Source organism: Neodiprion lecontei, chromosome 1 (assembly GCF_021901455.1).
Source record: "Neodiprion lecontei isolate iyNeoLeco1 chromosome 1, iyNeoLeco1.1, whole genome shotgun sequence".
Classification (NCBI taxonomy): Eukaryota; Metazoa; Arthropoda; class Insecta; order Hymenoptera; family Diprionidae; genus Neodiprion; species Neodiprion lecontei.
Genome location: NC_060260.1, coordinates 30,441,428 through 30,458,511, shown reverse-complemented (window position 1 = coordinate 30,458,511; position 17,084 = coordinate 30,441,428). Strand labels below are relative to the sequence as shown.

The 17,084-nt window shown below is 41.4% G+C and overlaps 2 protein-coding genes and 1 long non-coding RNA gene across 4 annotated transcripts; 1 reads left to right on the top strand and 2 right to left on the bottom strand.

The window, feature by feature from the left end:
- Positions 1-207: 207 nt before the first annotated feature.
- LOC107224377 (synaptotagmin-15-like) lies at positions 208-13,669 on the top strand. 2 transcript variants are annotated; one of them, XM_015664403.2, is made up of 7 exons: positions 422-487; positions 7,037-7,128; positions 9,829-10,131; positions 10,702-11,003; positions 11,332-11,487; positions 11,613-11,845; positions 12,252-13,669. In XM_015664403.2, the coding sequence occupies exons 2-7, from the start codon at positions 7,044-7,046 to the stop codon at positions 12,442-12,444; spliced, it is 1,272 nt and encodes a 423-aa protein (XP_015519889.1). In that variant the 5' UTR covers positions 422-487; positions 7,037-7,043; the 3' UTR covers positions 12,445-13,669. The 2 variants fall into 2 exon arrangements, with proteins under 2 accessions (XP_046585877.1, XP_015519889.1); XM_046729921.1 differs by lacking the exon at positions 7,037-7,128 and having other exon boundaries at positions 208-487.
- On the bottom strand, positions 10,838-11,670 carry LOC124292631. Its single transcript, XR_006902513.1, has 4 exons — positions 11,554-11,670; positions 11,274-11,478; positions 11,046-11,182; positions 10,838-10,966 (listed from the first exon to the last, which is right to left on the bottom strand). It is a non-coding gene; the product is annotated as an uncharacterized LOC124292631 (long non-coding RNA).
- On the bottom strand, positions 13,492-15,874 carry LOC107224394 (troponin C). The gene is made up of 3 exons (XM_015664425.2): positions 15,740-15,874; positions 14,326-14,746; positions 13,492-13,828 (listed from the first exon to the last, which is right to left on the bottom strand). Exons 1-3 carry the CDS (start codon positions 15,740-15,742, stop codon positions 13,800-13,802), a joined length of 453 nt encoding a protein of 150 aa, XP_015519911.1. The 5' UTR covers positions 15,743-15,874; the 3' UTR covers positions 13,492-13,799.
- Positions 15,875-17,084: the final 1,210 nt, after the last annotated feature.

Sequence of the window (17,084 nt, the reverse complement as noted above, 5' to 3'; positions counted from 1 at the left end):
TTGCTGCATCGCTTCACTAGTAGGGTAAACAAGGAATGAACTCATTGTCTGTTTGAGAATGAACATTTCACTGGGATTACAGCGGCAAGTCTCGTTGATTCGCTGCTCTTTTCACCTTGTTCGTAGTGGCATTGCTGCACCTAGAACAAAAGTTAAGCAGGTTTCGCAAGTAGTCACCATGACGGAATTCCGGAACTCGTCCTGGTACTCAAATGGCAAAGGATTCTGTGTGAAAGACAATTACCGCGGAGATCATCTCCCCGCCGCATCGCAAAAGGTCGACATTGACATTGGAGCCAGAGCACATGAAACGGCTGTTAGAGGATATCGGAGTCTGAGGACGACGGGGAGAGCGTGCGCCAGGGGACTCCATATCGACGCGCAAGCACAGAAACCCGCGGCTGAATGGTTAGAACAGTCGTGGCTGAGCAGTGCGCGCGGGACCTTCGCTCGAACAAATTCCATTCTGCAGGCTACTACCCACGAGGTGAGTGTGGTTCCTGTTCGTCTTCCTGTTGCTTCAATTTCCCATCGTTAAATTCAAGGCATACGTATGACCGTTTAAAAAAATCGCCACCGAAATTCCGCGGTTTGTGTGTCTTTATTTCGGTTACGGAGAGGAGGGTGGAGAGGGTTGTAATCAAGACAGCACCTTGTAAAAAAATGCGGTATCAACTTGACCAGAATATTTTTTTATGTCAATCCAACACTGTTTGATGTCAATCTAATACTGCTCGTCGTCGATGCAACACTATCTGCAGACGTTCAACTTCCGAATTGACCACGAAAATTGTTCGGTAGTAGTTCACACCAGCCACTTTTGGTGAATTTTAACACTGTCAATTTTTTAAAGTGTACGGAGTTTGATCCTTGCGAAAGTTATATCAAATAGGAAGAGCATGAAAAGCTACGCAGGCCGCGTAAGATCGCTCTTAGTAGGCGTATTATTAACCCCGTGCTAATTAATAGCTCGTTTTACCAAATTATACGTATGTATGTAACTATCCATGTACCTGCACGAGCTGTATACACACCAACTGTTCGAGCTTCGATGACTCCTTGCCTTCATCGGGTGACCAAAATTGAGTGAAATTCAATAGAAGTTGACGCGTTTATCGTACATTTAACGCTAATTTCGGTATGGACTATATTTGGACGTACGTCTTTAGATTATTAATCGCGATCCACAGGATGGTTAGGGAAAATTTCACTTGTACGAAATATCCGAAATTCGCGAAATTAATTATACCGAGAAAAGTATCTGAGAGTCAACTCTAACGGCAGGAATTCTCAGTGACACACGCTGACAGATTGGACAGCCAGTTGTGCATTCGTGCGGAAGAACAAATGTCCCGAATAAATTTGAAGTAATTTTGTGAGGACGATCTACCGATATCCGTTCAGGATTTCTGGACTATCTCACCCTTTTCATGCTCGAATAAAAGCATCTGGTCCGAAAAATAACCATAAGAATCTGAAAATAGGAAATAAATATCACATATTAGTATAAATTACATCTGCTGCTTTTCTATCTTCATGAATTACGATTATACTGGATTCGCTATCGAATTTAACCATTCTCTGTACCCGCGTTACAATGTGTGGAAATCGAAATTACTACATGGGTGCTTTTATCACGTCATTTGTAACGCATCGAGGAATGAATAGTGAGAAAAATTCCACAAGTCGAATGAACTTTAAGCTGGTCGTACTAGTTTAATTGCGTTCAACTTGACAATTCTTAATCCATTTATGGCAAAATTACTTTCCTTGGATGTAGATTTCACTTGAAATTGACAAAGTCCAACAGACGAGACTGGCTGAATGAGAGTATACTTATGTTGTACCCATAATACCTGAACTCTCGACGAGAGTTGTTTATCCTCGAAATGAAAAAATAAAATTTTTATCATTTTCACTGAACTCTGCGAGCTGCTAATTAATTCCAATGTCCTTTGAGTGAACACCGCTTTACCTCTCTAGGCAAAAAGTACAGTCAAAGAGTACATCCAACTATCAACTTTCATCAACAGGAAATGCTGCCCCTTGCGGTTTCCGCCCTTTGAAATCCCTTGTGACTAATGAAAGGACTTGGTCAGAGTAATTGCAATTCGAGTCGGACGTTTACTTGACCTGCTTCTATTATACGGTGTACAGACATTAAAACAAGATTCTTTACTTTTTACTTTATTAATTCACCATTCCGCTGTTTGTCACTAACAGAATATGCAATATGTCGAATTACACAAAAGTTCAGGCGATTATCTATTACAAGTGTACATAGTCGCATATCGACAACAGTGCAAACATTATTGCCACTCTGCAACAAAGAACAGTGTTAAACTGATTATCTGTAAATGCCATATCAAAGAAAAGGAATTTCCCAGGTGAGCATGATTATTCAGCGAACCTTATATTTGGAAATTCACGAGGGACGAATTCATCACGTAAAAGTATAACGTAAAAGATACACCATCTGCAAGTGTGTATGTATATATATATATATCCTTCATATTTTTCTGGATAAAAATCAAAGAGTAAACGTAAGATCAAATTATATGGTTCGTGTACCAAGTTAAATGGAATCTCAAACATTGCGAGTGGAGGCAAGTTAAATGGTACTCATGTAATAGGGTGGCGAGTGTATCCCCCTTCGTATATCAATACCTAGGCGAAATAGAAAACCCAATACGATTTGAAGCAATTAGCTCGACGAATGCGAGCCACTTGCTAATGGTTACAAGCGTTGCCCAAGGATTGAGATTGGACGTAGATCTCGAATTGAACTTGTTAAAGAGTCTTTGGTACTTCGACTAGGGCAGGACCAAGCCGACGGGCGCTAACTGGACGAACTTGGTACTAAATCGTCTGACAAAGTTATCTATACATGTAAATTTCAGTTAGCGAACGACTAAGTGAGCTCAACTGCCGCGCCACAGGCAACGGAGTATGGTGTATACAATTATACATATATCGTATAATATGTAATCCAATAACGATTACGATCACTCTAAATTATTCGTAACCATTACAACTGCGGCTTGAAAATACTGTGTTTCTTTACCTAACGGCTCTCTCTTCAGACTGATTGACATTATTAGCATCAACAGATCGGTATTTTCTCTACGGAAAGAGGGAGAGAGTGTGTAATGTACGTATGTTCGAAAAACATGGCCGTGAGTTATGCGGTAGTATGTGATATAGAAATTTCATACTACGCGAAATGTCTTCGCGAATCGCGTGCCGATCCTCCGCTGCAAAGTCTGTTTACCGTCAAGTATGAAATATGAATTTAAAGAAAGTTTTCTTATCAGTCGAACTATAATGAGATGCGAAGCCCTCCGTTCCCTGTAGCCCGATGTTTCGTCTCTCTTTAAGTCCGTTCAAGTTAAACTTTTCAATCCTGGTGCTGGATTCTGTCCTTCGATGTCCGACTATTTCCGAGTTTCATGAATTTTGGAAATTCCTTGAAACGCTAAATCCATTTCACATTTCGGCTACATTAATGCGTACATAACACGTCCTCATTCGCATGGGGCAAAAAGTGTACTTGAAATTAACCCGTGTAACATGGACGTAAAATTCAACGTTTCAAATAGCAGATGGATTTTAAATAAACTTTTCCGTAAGTAGCTCACCTCAGCTAGTGCAGCTCAGCCTCATACACGTCAGCGTTGAAATTTTTACCTTCAGGCTCGTGAAGCCAGCCTCGAACCAATACCGGAAAGAGTGCCGTGAGAAAAAGTCAAGACGCAGATACGCACGAACCCGAGGAAAGCCGTAGGAAAATATATTGAATATTCAAACCTTGAGGAAATGTTGACAACTGAAAATGGCACGGTAGAATAAGTCTTAGAACTTGGGTTATCTCGTTAATTAACTGATCGATACGACTGGGGGATGATCCGCTGAACATTGATACTGGCTAATAGGCACATGTTTGCCGAGAAGCGTTAAACACGTCTGGTTAGGGTTCGACGCTACGAATAAGCGCGCCAATATTTACTGCAAGGGTTGAACCTCGCGAGTATAATATATACTTTCAATAGATATAGACGGCGGTTGCAACGTATAGAGTTTCTGAGCACCCGTCCCAGAGCAAACAAGGGAGAGCAACCTCGATATTCAATCCTGTTACGATACAAAGTACACAATAATCCAGGTTTGCCCCTCGAAACTCGCCACAGTATCCCGACATGCGGATTATCAGTCCCAAAAAGTAGCGATGAAATCTCGTAGCTGCGAGTTCTATGCAAATAAAGTCACACCGCGGTGCAGAATACCTAATTTTTTCGTTCATCCCTGCTGCCGTGACGCTACATATTTTAACGTTCAGGCTCGAGTTGTGGAGGCAATTTTTTAAGTTTACTTTCTCTCGGAAATTTCCCCTGGTGGTAGAGAAAATTCGAATACCAAACTGACGCGAATTGAGGTTTTAAAGTGGACGATGAAAACGAGACTGATAGTGATTGAAATGCGTTTCGGTATTGCGGTTTATACCAATTGCCTTTGCAGCGGAGCTAACGGCTCGGTATTCGTAAAAAGTAGCCCTCAAAGCCGACGGAGATGATCTCGCATAAATTCCCGCAACTCCGAGTGTAAGCCGTGCTGATCGTGAAACTCCAGGCGATTACCAGAAAGCTTGCCTGAAAATAACTTCGAAGTAGGAGAGACGGTCGGATATCTGTATCAAGTCTGAATGGACGAAATAATAGGTTTCGTGACAGAGATAGAAGACGTAACAAATTATATCCGGCCCAATTAAAGGACGAGAATAAACAAATGAACTCAGCTTTTCACGTAGTTTGAAGGACTTTAAAAAAAGGATGACAAGTTACGCAAACAATCGATGTAAATGCCAAATGCGGAGAACAAAATTTCGTTATCCTCGCTAGTTAACATTTCATCGATTGTCCCGAATCGCCGTAACCAGAATGTGTGGCCAATTATTGCAAATGACAATCTCGTACCGTTTCGTCCACAGGCGAGCCGTTTTTGATTCTAAATTGTGCGACTCCCCGTAAAGCGGGATGAAATTGTCACGTATTATTTTCCTGCATCGACAGAAAAATTTGGAGTCCTGCGTTTCTGAGTGTAATGAGTAAAAATACGCACACCGATTTTACGGACACGGAGACAGCAAGGCACCGGATTCAATTTCATTGAAATCGATATTAACATCTCTTTGAAAGTACGCAGCACTTACGCGCCTCATGAAACCTCGATCGATCAATTTTGCCATCACGGTAAAATTAGTTTTTGCGGTCAAACGGAACCGGAATGCAGCCTCTGCATTTTTTGTCACAATGGTTCGTCGGCGTCAAACGGTTGATAAATACCTGCCCGAAAATTAAATCCACTTGGTCGAAGAGCTGCTCCAATACTGTGGGCTAGAAGTTTGAGAAAGTTCTATAATTAGTCTGCACGCGGTTACACGGGTAACTATTTAGTTACCTCATTGGCAAAGGAGAAAGGGAATCGTGATAATAACCCCAGGATACGCGGTGTTGCGTTAGGATACTCGATGCCACGGTAAGGATTATGAAAATAACGAAGCTGGTGCACGTGATCAATCAGTGTCCCACATCCTTACTCTTGATATCCGTAGACAGGTAGCGCTCGTCGAGTAAAGTTTTCAATACGATCTGGAAATTACTACAAAATTTATTATGCCAAGCTTGATTTAAATAATCTTGTTAAATTTCCACATCCGCGTTAGATCCGTCAATCAATCAGGACGATGATCGACCGATTCGAAAATTTGAAATTCAATCAGGTGCTGCGGTGCAAAAATATCCCAAAAGGGACAAGCTTAGCGGACGTGTTCCTGCGTAAAAATACGATGTGACGAAAATAGCTTACACGTCGCTCGGGAGAAAGAATGTCGTCACATTGATCTTCCACTTTTCAGACCATGGCACGTTGAATCTCCGCGCGACTCTAGGATTCTAACGAATAATGGTTTTGCCCGTACTCCTTGGGTGTCTCCTCCACAAAGGCTTGTTGTCACTGGATCCTCTAATTTACCGTAACCCACAAAGTTCATCCATACGAAGTCAAGTTTTAGGTTCCTGGGGGTAAATGTGGACCCGCAATTGAGGGTAAATCAACATCTGGCAGTTTGATACGAATTAAGAAGAAAATAGGGATGGTTCAGTCTTCTTCGTGAAAGAGAGCGCCAAAGCGTATCGTGGTATATTTACGGGAGATATATTTGTAGAGCCCTGTTCTTCGAAGTTGCAGAAATTATGCTTAGGAAAAGAAGAAAAACTATTATTCGTTGGATTCCGGTGTACTTGACAAGCTTTCGGGAAACCAGCTTTCCGTTTGCGGTACAACGGTGAAATGCTAATATTCTCTTTTCGGTGGAATCCGAGGGTGCCCAAAGGGATTGAATACCTGCTGCAAAAAGCTTTAGGGTGCAATTGCCAAACACATTCGATTATCCTACCCCGTTCCGTTCAAACATGGTCCGTGTATTTCAATTTTCCCTTCATCAACAGGGGTTATTAAATAACTTCGATGCATGTATCAACAGCGAGTGTTTCGTGAAATTCCCTTAATTGCACCCGCGTAAAAAACCTACAAGTTTCAACGAATTCGTCTCGACGCAGTGAACCTCGCATTGGAACATCAAAGTTTAGTTTCGTTTTACTTTTTTCGTGAAAAATATATTGGATTTTCCTGGTACGTCACGCATCTATAATTCAATGGTGAGGAAACTACAGTTCTCTTGACGTATCTTGTATATGTATAACTGCTTATGGACGAATCTGCGGAAAGTAGCATTGAATTTACGCGTTATTCTGACGATAGAGAGCTTACAGACCACGGCTTATAATTTATGGTTTTTTTCAGTTCGTTGCAATTTCACAAAGCATTTCGTTCGGTTGGTTTTGTTAACCACAAGTGAATAAGATTTGTTAAGTTTCGGAGCGTGGTCCGAATTATCTTCAAGTCCTCACTTCAGAATTAGTGATTCATCTGGTGTTCCTCCTTTATTTTTAAATTGCGTGATATTTTTCTGGTTCCACAGATGAGAGATGAAGCTTCACCATATTGACGACGGGCTCCCATTCAGCAGAAATGCAACGCACGGTGCAACAACAGATGCAATCGATACTGTTGGTGAGTATTATTGAGGCAATCAGCGCATAAACTGACTGATAGTTCAACACGCTGATTACGCGTACCTTGATTTTAACATCCCCTTTAGTTTCTGCCAATCAGCTAAGTAGCGCAAGGTTAGAAATGGAATAGAATTTTGAAGTTCCGCAGTGCCCGTTACACCTCGGAAACACCCTTTCCATTTTATTCACACTGTCACAAGATCTAAATCTAACTGCAAAGGTCCAAGTTATACCGGAATGTGTTGTTTCTTTCGCTAGAAATCTGTTTAGGAATGACTTTAACCCGTTTTTTTTTTAATAAGATCCTCCCTCCCTCCGTACTTTTGGCCCGTGTACTTGCAAAGTTTCGTTGCAAACGGAAAGTTCGTTAGTGGCACCATTTTTCGTGACTTTCGTGAAATTTCAGTTCGTGAAAATTTTCTTATTCGTTTTCTCTTTTGCACGTTATCCCTGTTTCAACTCGACAGCGACATTGTACGGTGGATGGAAAATAAAACTCCGCCAAGAATTTTTCGTTTCACATTATTCCTAAATTTCCAGCAAAATTATAATCAACGGGTTTTTAATTTTTCACGATGGGATGCAGGGGTTGCCTTTCGTTCAGGAATAAAACATTGGACTCAACAATTTGTATAAATAAATTCGAAAGAGTACTATCAACGATTTTCTGACATAGCTTGAAACTTTACACAATTTATAATTCATGCCGCAGTATAACTCGACGAAATCTGCCTGGTTCGATCAAATCGGACCTGAATTTTAATTAGTTATTAAAATAAAAATACGGCATGAAGAAGTCGCACAGAAGCCGCATTCACGTTGTTTTACATGAATGGATATTAAACTATACAAAACCAGAATATCCAATCGTGTTACGGTAAATTCCGTTCAATTAAATTGTTTTTATCAACAACTTCCCTTTTTATGTCAAATACCGGGAGGTCCCCGTTATAATCTGAGACGAGCAGAATAAATTCTGAGCGCTTGTTCAACCCGCTTGACGCCACGGCGAGAAGGTTTTATAGGCCGCGTGGGCGAATTTTTTCGCGACAAAAAAGTGCTGTTTATTCGAATCGGCAAAATGAGGCGTTGAATTGTAATATCTTAGAAATCTAAAGGAATGTAAATTAATTAGAGAGAAAAAGAACTTGACATAGTTACAGTCGGCATCGTTAAGTTAAATGTCAATAATACGTATTGAATGACACGTAATTGAGATGAATAATTGAGTTTCCTAATTAAACCTGTTCAGTTGATTAGTAAACTCCCACTCACTCTGTGTATAATACGAAGTATTATTTGCCCTCTTTGTTGCAATGAGGTCGGTTTTTGTAATCTTTCTGGCCGTCATCAACGTACGAAATAAGGGGCGATTATTTTTCAGCGAGAAACATTAATCGATAAAAAAACTTGACTGCCCCCGACCAAAAAAAGATAGAAAAAACATAACTCGATAACTCACATAGCGAGTATAACCGATCCGTGGAAAAGATACTGGGCAAACTTTTGTCATAATAAACAACAAATAAAAAAGCTCGTCGAACGTGATTTCATTCGTATTTATTCTTTCCCTCTATTCTTTCCTTCCATTTATCTCATAGTATTCAGCGAACTTCCTCCGGATTATGTTTGGGAAAAAGGCACGGCACAGAAAATTAAGGAAAGTTTTTTTAACGAAAAGTATTGGACGTGTTTTTAACTTCGTCCAATTATCGAGCTTCTCGAGCGCGAAACAAAATTCGCGAGTAGAATTTTATCTCCTTGAAATCTGTAATCCCATCTTTTATTTTCACCTTATCATCCGTTTTGTAACGTTTCTTTTCTTCCAACAGTTCCCAAATCGAGTTTGTGGCGTAATGGAAGTAACAAAGAATATTAAAGGAAAACCGAAGCAAAAAACGTTGTCGGCAATTATCGTATATAATCGAAACTTTGTTTCGACACAGTTTGCAGTACGGAGCATTAGTTCGTGTCTGATTCGCATCACCATTCAAACACGACGCAGTATAACAGCTATAAAAATTCTAATTTCCTATTTTTCCGAACGCAGACGATCCGTTTACGACGAAATCATTGACACGCCATATTATAAATAAGAATTATTTCCGTGGAACGCATTCTGCATAAAGGATGCTCGAAAGCAAAAAACTGAAAGGTACACATCACAAGAATAGAATTAACCACCGACCCTCGAATTATTGTACCTACCTTGAGAAGATAACTTCGTTTATCCGGACGTGGGGTAATCCGATCACAACCACGGTAAAACTGCAATAATATCAAGTAGTAGTCTGACGGCGAGAACCGTGGTATAAAATTCCCATGGGAAAGAATGACCCAATTGCTTTGGATTATCACTGTATAACAATGTGGGAAAAGGTAGCTTAGTATACGCGGCTTCGTCCTTGTTTGCAGAAATATAAGGGTATTCCTGATGGCTCGTATCGCAACCGCGCGTTTAATTGATAATTAACTCACCCTTGCCCCGTTGTAATTACCCTGTAGTAATTGAGAGGTTTCGAGGACCTTGCTCTTCGACGAAAAAAGCACAGGTAGTTTTGCATGCCCCTGGGTATTTACTAGGCTTTTTCAACCCTCTGCCCAATTATACCCCGCATCAATACCGTATCTCCCCAAGGCCTTGCAGGCTGCTCTCCGACGAAACTCACGCGCTTACGTTACCATTGCGGTGTTTCAGGGGGGGTCCTGTATCCTTCCATAGGAGCTGCAACCTCTGTGTTGCTCCTGGTGATAGGCGGGACGCTTTTCGCCCTTCGCCGTCGGCTGAAACAGCCGTCTTCCGTCCCCAGCTGCGAGGGCATAGTCGTCTACCCCTCCCAAGGACCAGCGCCAACCTTCGTCACGAAGGACGTCGTCTTCAACCTACCGATTCTCCATTCGGCCAACTCCACGAGCGACATATTAGCCGACCTTGACCCCGAGGACCTGCCGCTTTCCATGGAGAGGCCTCAGCCCCGGACAATACGGTCCAACTCCTTTGGTAAATGGAATTTTATTTCACGAGAGGAGTTTCGGTGACGGTCGTTAGAAATTTTTCACGCGCATTTTCGGAGCCACGAACGTAACGTAACGTTCAAACCATTTTTTCACCTGAATGACGTATAGATTATTTATTCAAAACACGTATATATTATATGTAGCCTGGGTACGCTGACGGTAACCTCTAGTTTTTAACAATTTGTTTCATGATTTTTTATCTTTTCTCCCTTTTTTCACTGCTCATGCCAAATTATTTCTCCAAGTGGAGTTACACTTCCTTAACAATGGTGCACTTTACCGAAGATTATCCATGCCTCAAGTCATTATTCCCAACACGGCCTTCTTTGGTATTTATTAGCAACGCTTTTATTCCACCTCGTATTATTCGCTCACAAAACTTCACTTTAAGTCCTCCTTGAGGAATCAGGAACCACAGGTTACACCCTAAAGTCTGAACCCTCCATTACGCGAAAGCTTAAAATTTTCGATTTTGAGATTCCACCGAATTGCCGGCTCCACGTGATATCAACAAAAAATTAAACCCAACTTGGAACTGTTCTGACCTTATCAGGAAGCTACGGCCTCGGAGGATCTTTGGGATGTTTAGAACCTGACCTGTACAAAGCGACGCCGACTGAAGATCCGTATCCAGAAGGTCACATCGGTCGCATCTGGATGAAGCTCAGTCACGAGCCAAAAACCGAACAGCTCACGGTGACACTGATGAAGGCGCGAAACCTGCCTGCACGCCCAGGAGGAAGCTGCGATCCTATGGTCAGACTTCACCTGGCTCCTGGAGATCGCCGTCACGTTCAGTCACGCCAGAAACGAAGAGACTGCAATCCGAAATTCGACGAGACCTTCGTTTTACAGGTTCTTAATAATCACGTGAAAATACGCATGGAATTCAAGTACCTCGTACTTCGTAAGTATTTTTGCTAGCGTAGCTTGAACAGGATCGGCATCGTCGCGAAGCTGGTCGGTTCTGGGATAATTTCGATTTTGGATAGTTGATTTCGCAACAGCTGGTGAATGCGACACTTTGAAGTGATCTAAAATTATCGAACAAGTACATACACCTTATCAAACTCGTAGCGTGTTGAGTAACGAATGTATCTTGGGTGGGAGATTTTTTTTACTCACGTTCGGCAGATATTTTTCTTTACAAAAACGCTGATTTAATTGGTATCGTGCCACACAGGTTCCGAACGGTGATCTGAGTGGAAAAACGTTGCGGATATCGGTAATCGATGGCGGCCGTCCAAAGAGAAATTCGACAATTGGTTATGCAGCCGTGTCTTTGGAAGGGGCTCTTCCCGACGGCGAGCCGAGAATATTTCAGTTGGACCTAGACAAAGTGCGTATTTCGAATATATGACACAGTAATTAGAAATAACAGAAGACAGGTATCAAATCAGCTTACGGTAGAATGAAGATAAATTCAACGTAACGTTCAACTCGGTTTTGAAATGACCCTCACAGGAACCGCCGGATCACAGTGCTCGCGGGGAAGTTCTACTGTCACTCCAATACAACGATCATTCCGGTCGTCTGACCCTGACAGTTATGGAAGCCAAAGGCCTGAGGCAAGGGGTCGTCGAAGTATGCGCGAGAGCGACCTTATCCAAGCACTGCAAGCCCCTGAAAACAAGGAGAACTGCTCTTGCCAGGCCCAGACAAGGGTGTTGGCCTTTCAGCGAGGCTCTCCACTTCCGGTAAGCACGTTATATCCTCCCTTCCTCTCTCTCGTGGATACTTCATAAATACCTCTCGAGCCCCTTGCCATCAACGTTCGGTGTTACTTCTCACCGTTGACACATTCAGAATCAAGCCCGAACACAATTTGCCTAACATACGTGAAGAAGCGTGCCTCTGACTTACTGATCCATTTTTACTTTTTACATTTCTTCACGTTTCTAGTACTAGGTCATATTCATGCGACATTTTTACTTTTTTTTAGAAATCGTTCCAAATGAAAATAGCTAAGAGCAGCGCGTATATACATCTCAGGTCGGTTGTTGTATTTTTTTCTACGCACTGAGCGGAGCCCTTAGTCCCCTAACTTCGACAAAGACCTTCCATTTCTCTCTCTTTCAACTTCTTTAAACCTTCTCGATTTAGGTTGAGCGGTCCTGATGCCAGTCTAACGGGGTCGTTAACGGTGAGCCTTCTTGCGCGTGGTACCAAGGAAAGAGCCCTGGGTCGAGTGGTTCTGGGACCTTACATGTTTGCCAGAGGTCCGGCGCTCGAGCACTGGACCGCAGCTTTTTCAAAACCCCGAGAAGCAACCCAGAGGTGGCACACGCTATCGTAATACGTTTTAAATAACACAAGATACGCCCATGGAGTGTCGTTACTTATTCCCGTGATCGCTGTGACTATAATTATAATTATTATTGTTATCATTATTTCCATTGCCCCATTATTAATAAGGTACATAGAAAAAAGAATTTGTAGACTTTAGTTACCAAATATAGCGATCAAATGTGGCTAGAGATATTTCGTTCATTCAAATAAACACTATGTAACACAAATTGTTGAGTTTCGATCGATTGTTTTGATGAATGAAATGATGTTTCCAGACATAAAAAACACATCTTCTTCGTCATATTTGGTAAAATCAACAAATCCTTTGTCTGTGTCATGTGATGTAAGCTATGCCTATACTTGTCTAAACGTGAAATGTCTACTACCAACATTCAACAGAACTCTTAATGGTGATAATTAAACCCTCATTGGATATTTTATTAAATTTTTCAGTGATGTTATTTTTGTTAAATCACATGCTAATTTCTAAGAAATCTTTCCACTGCACCGAAAGGTTTGAAATCTAAAAGGAAATGGTGTAATATTATCGATTTCGTAATCGAGTACAGCTGATTTCTTATTTTATTTACTTTTGCTGGTATACTTACTTTGGAATTAATCAATTTTAGGCACCGGTTACACTTTAATTAATGAACTACGGCAGTTCCAAGTATATATATATATATATGTGTGTGTGTGTGCGCGCGTGTGTGTGCGTGTGTGTACACATATACATAATGTATATGGAGTAATACGTGTCGTGTTAAATTAACTTACGGGACGAAAGGTACTCGGTTGAAAGCTGGTTGCCGATTGGTCGACTGGCTTTGAGGATCAGGGAAAGGTCCACCAAACAATGTTGAATTCAACAGATATTTGGGACCAATTTCTAGACCAAAGGTATCAACAACTCTTATTGCAGAGTAAGCCGATAAGAGAACAATGTGAATTTATTGATATATTCAATATTATTCAAATCAGTACGCAGATAAAAATGTGTCAGAAGGCAAATTTATGTATAGTGTTCTAGCAGATTGTACGAAAATAAAATACCTATATTGGAATAATATTTATTACATGATCCGATTGGTTGCTTTAGTTTAATTTCATTTATGATTTATGATATTAATGGATATATGTACATGTTTGTGACGCCGACCCGATCACGCTAGAAGTATGGCGCTGACAGGTATATGCGTTTATTGAACGGAACCAACACTCGTGCAGGAGTCCGTAGCAATGCAGCTCTCCGGGCTTTCGGCTGGCTTTATGCCGGATCATTGTCGATGTTACTTGGGCGTAAAGATCTCTGAACGCTTGTTGGCACGGGAATTAATTAACCGAAGACGTTGGCCACGATCCTTATTCACCGGTCATCATCTCCATGAATTCTGCAATTACACGTATCAAATGTTAACTCCTCGTTTCACGATTCGCTATACATTTTTAACCCCCGGATACATTTCTCAAGCTACGAAACCGCGCGTGTTATTTATAACGTCTCTAGTTGCAAAATTAGAAACAGTTGCCGTGCGATATTCATCATACCCACGAGTCTCTCCGACCCCGGTATTCCACACTCGTGTAGGTACTTCGTTTTCACTTTAGATTCCTGTTCCGATTTCGTCAGGCGTCTCACAAGTGTTTACGGATCATTCAAAGGCGGCGTGGAATTTCTTTCAAGATACTTGCATAATCTTTAAAGTTAGGTCGTGCCATTGAATGACTCGGTCTTTCAAATTCAACAATCAATTTTTGGCAGTTCTAATCTTACAACTAGGGGATCGGTGTTCTCACTTGGGAAACCTGATTGGGCACTTGGTGTTTTTTCTCTTTTCAGAGTTTAATGTAAGATTTGAAGTGAACTCTGTGATGTCTAAATACTGACCATCGAAGTCAACGGTGCCGGAACCGTCGGTATCAATTTCAGCAATGATACCGTCGAGGTCACGGTTGGTCAACTTGTCGTCGAGAGCGGCGAGGATCTCTTTGAGGGTAGCGGTGGTGATGTAACCGTTTCCTTCCCTGTCGTAGAGACGGAAGGCCTCCTTCAGTTCTTGCTGCATGGCCTCGGCGTCTTCCTCCTCAAGGAATCGCCCAGCGATGTTGCAGAAACCGTCGAAGTTCACCTTTCCGCTACCCTCTGGGTCGTTTTCCTCGATCAGGGCGTTGAGGTCCGCGTCGTCGAACAGCTGACCCATCGTGTTCAGGATCGTGGCGATCTTTAGGGTCTCAATGAAGCCGCTCTTACTCGTGTCGAACATCTGGAACGCTTTGCGCATAACAGCCATTTTCTGGTCAGCTTCCTCCTGCAAACCAATACGCTCGGTGTAGATTAACGCGTTCAATTCATCTGGAGCGCCTCTTATTTGTTTTTAAAAGCGGAGTCGATAATGGACTGACAAAGTTATTGACTGCTACTAATAAACTTCGGTAATATTCGACCTTTCTAAATTCAGCAGGGTAAGCAATAACGTCAGCTACTAAAATATCTGAAGTGCGGTTGGAAAAATGTGGTACGCGGATTATGCAATACATTCCCATAAAATTGGTCATTTACTTTTTCACCAAATTTGCAACTTTCATTGCTGCATTGTACACAAGAAAGATTGGTTTAACTCTGCTAGCCAAAATATTCAGCATAACGAACTGCAGGATATTCAACTCACAATTTGCTACGTACTGTAGAACAAGTTAAAAGATTTTCGTAGAAAATTCAACACACCAAGCAGAATAATTTCGAGTAATATATGACGCCGAAAGTTTCGATGCAAGTGTTGTCGTTTTTTGTAATAAGGATTTAACACCTCCTCCTACACAGTTAATAAGTAGATGAAGTTTCAAGGGATCAATTCTCCGCTTCGGCGTCCGCGTCAATCATTACTATTTACCGTCAGTACTTTTGGTCACAATCACGAGACCTACGGTATTCCTTCTCCTCGTTACAATGGATTTATGGACATGAGCAAACAAGTTGATTAAATCCAAGTTACGTTAAATTGAGTAAGACACTGCAGTCGCGAATTGAAAAATAATTGTGCAATTAGATCTTGACGGTACAATAAATTTATCTCGACTAATGAGGAGGAAATCCGTCCTCGGATGCGTGCACTTGTATCCTTGTGCATGTTTCGTATTGAAAAACGGAGGCTTTCCTTCACTCCCGAAATAATTTTTCCGCGGGATTCGTCGCGTGTCTGCACTGATATAGTACCGCGTCACGGATAAGAAGAACACGATTTTTCGAAATGATAATTGTTGAGGTGTTGCGTCTATAGGGTAAAAAAAAAGGGATCTCTTACCATGGTGGCTAATGTGTTGTACGACGGACGGCAAATACCTGAAGAGGACTCCGGCGGGGCGGGTTTATGTATACACCGTGGGCATGCGGTAAACCAGCTAGAAAGACACGAGGAATCCCGACGCACTCTCCCCGTTCCTCCTGTCTCTCCCACCCCGGCGAGAGATCGAAAATAGAGCGAAAAATGAAATATATTATAAGTATACGCGGCCGCTTCCGTATAATGGACGACGCAAGGCGACACCGAGTCGAGGAGGTTCACCGTGGGATAGGTGATTCCAAAAATCTTCCATCGTTCACACGTTACGTACCCTTGCGGGTTGCACTAAATAGCCGAATTCGAATCGGAGCTTGTAGTCGACGCGTTAGACGGATTCCGATCAGGTACTAAATCTGGCTCCTTCGTTTCCTGCAGGTTAACACCGCCCACGAGATCAACATTGTTTGTATCTAGTTGACATTAAACTCGTCGTCACCCCGGTTTGTGTTCGTAAATTTGTTTCTTTGAATAAAAACAAAATATCACTTTACTTACGTCAAGTTTTACAGAACATGAAAACGAATTGTATAATTGAAGATGATCATATTTTTTCACCAGCAGTTTGCTTCTTGTTACATACTAGACCCGGCGATATCATTCAACGTTCTTGCAAATCTAAACTCGTTTACTATCTGACAGTAAACTAACTGCTTGATTTTTCAAAGCAAGTACATCTATGCGATATTTCCAGGACAGGAGTTTCGAATTGTATCGTGAGTAGAGTGTCTTTAGAAATAATACCAAACGCAAACTATTGTTTGGTTCGTTTAATTAAGTATTCTTTGCAAAATAGAATAGAAAATAATGATTATTTCAATGTGCTTCTTTTGCCTGGAATTCTGAAAGCCTATTAACGATATCAGAATAGATGCTGATTGAAGGTAAGAAGCACAATATTTCACAAGTCGTATCCTAATATACGTTGAAATATGTCTGGGATAAAGATAAATCTATTCAACCTGTAGAAATATTTGACAACGATTAATGTACTGATTGTCAATTTTCTCTTGTACAACGGTATTAATCAGGACAATAAATAAGACCGAAAGTTCCACTCGGTGGCCAAATCTAATATGTTTGATGTCATCTTAGACGAACTTTATTTTTTGGCTTCTGCTTTTTCTATTTGTTTCCGTTTCATTAATTACCTCGACATTTTTTTCTGTTTCGTGTAGTATTTTGACGCCTAAAAATCGCTTAGACCTGGTAAAAAGACGGACCTTGTGCTAAATTTTGGAAAATAGGTGCCAACCAGAGCTCGAATGAGTCTACCCACGTTCATATACGTAACTCCTCTGCAGCGTTT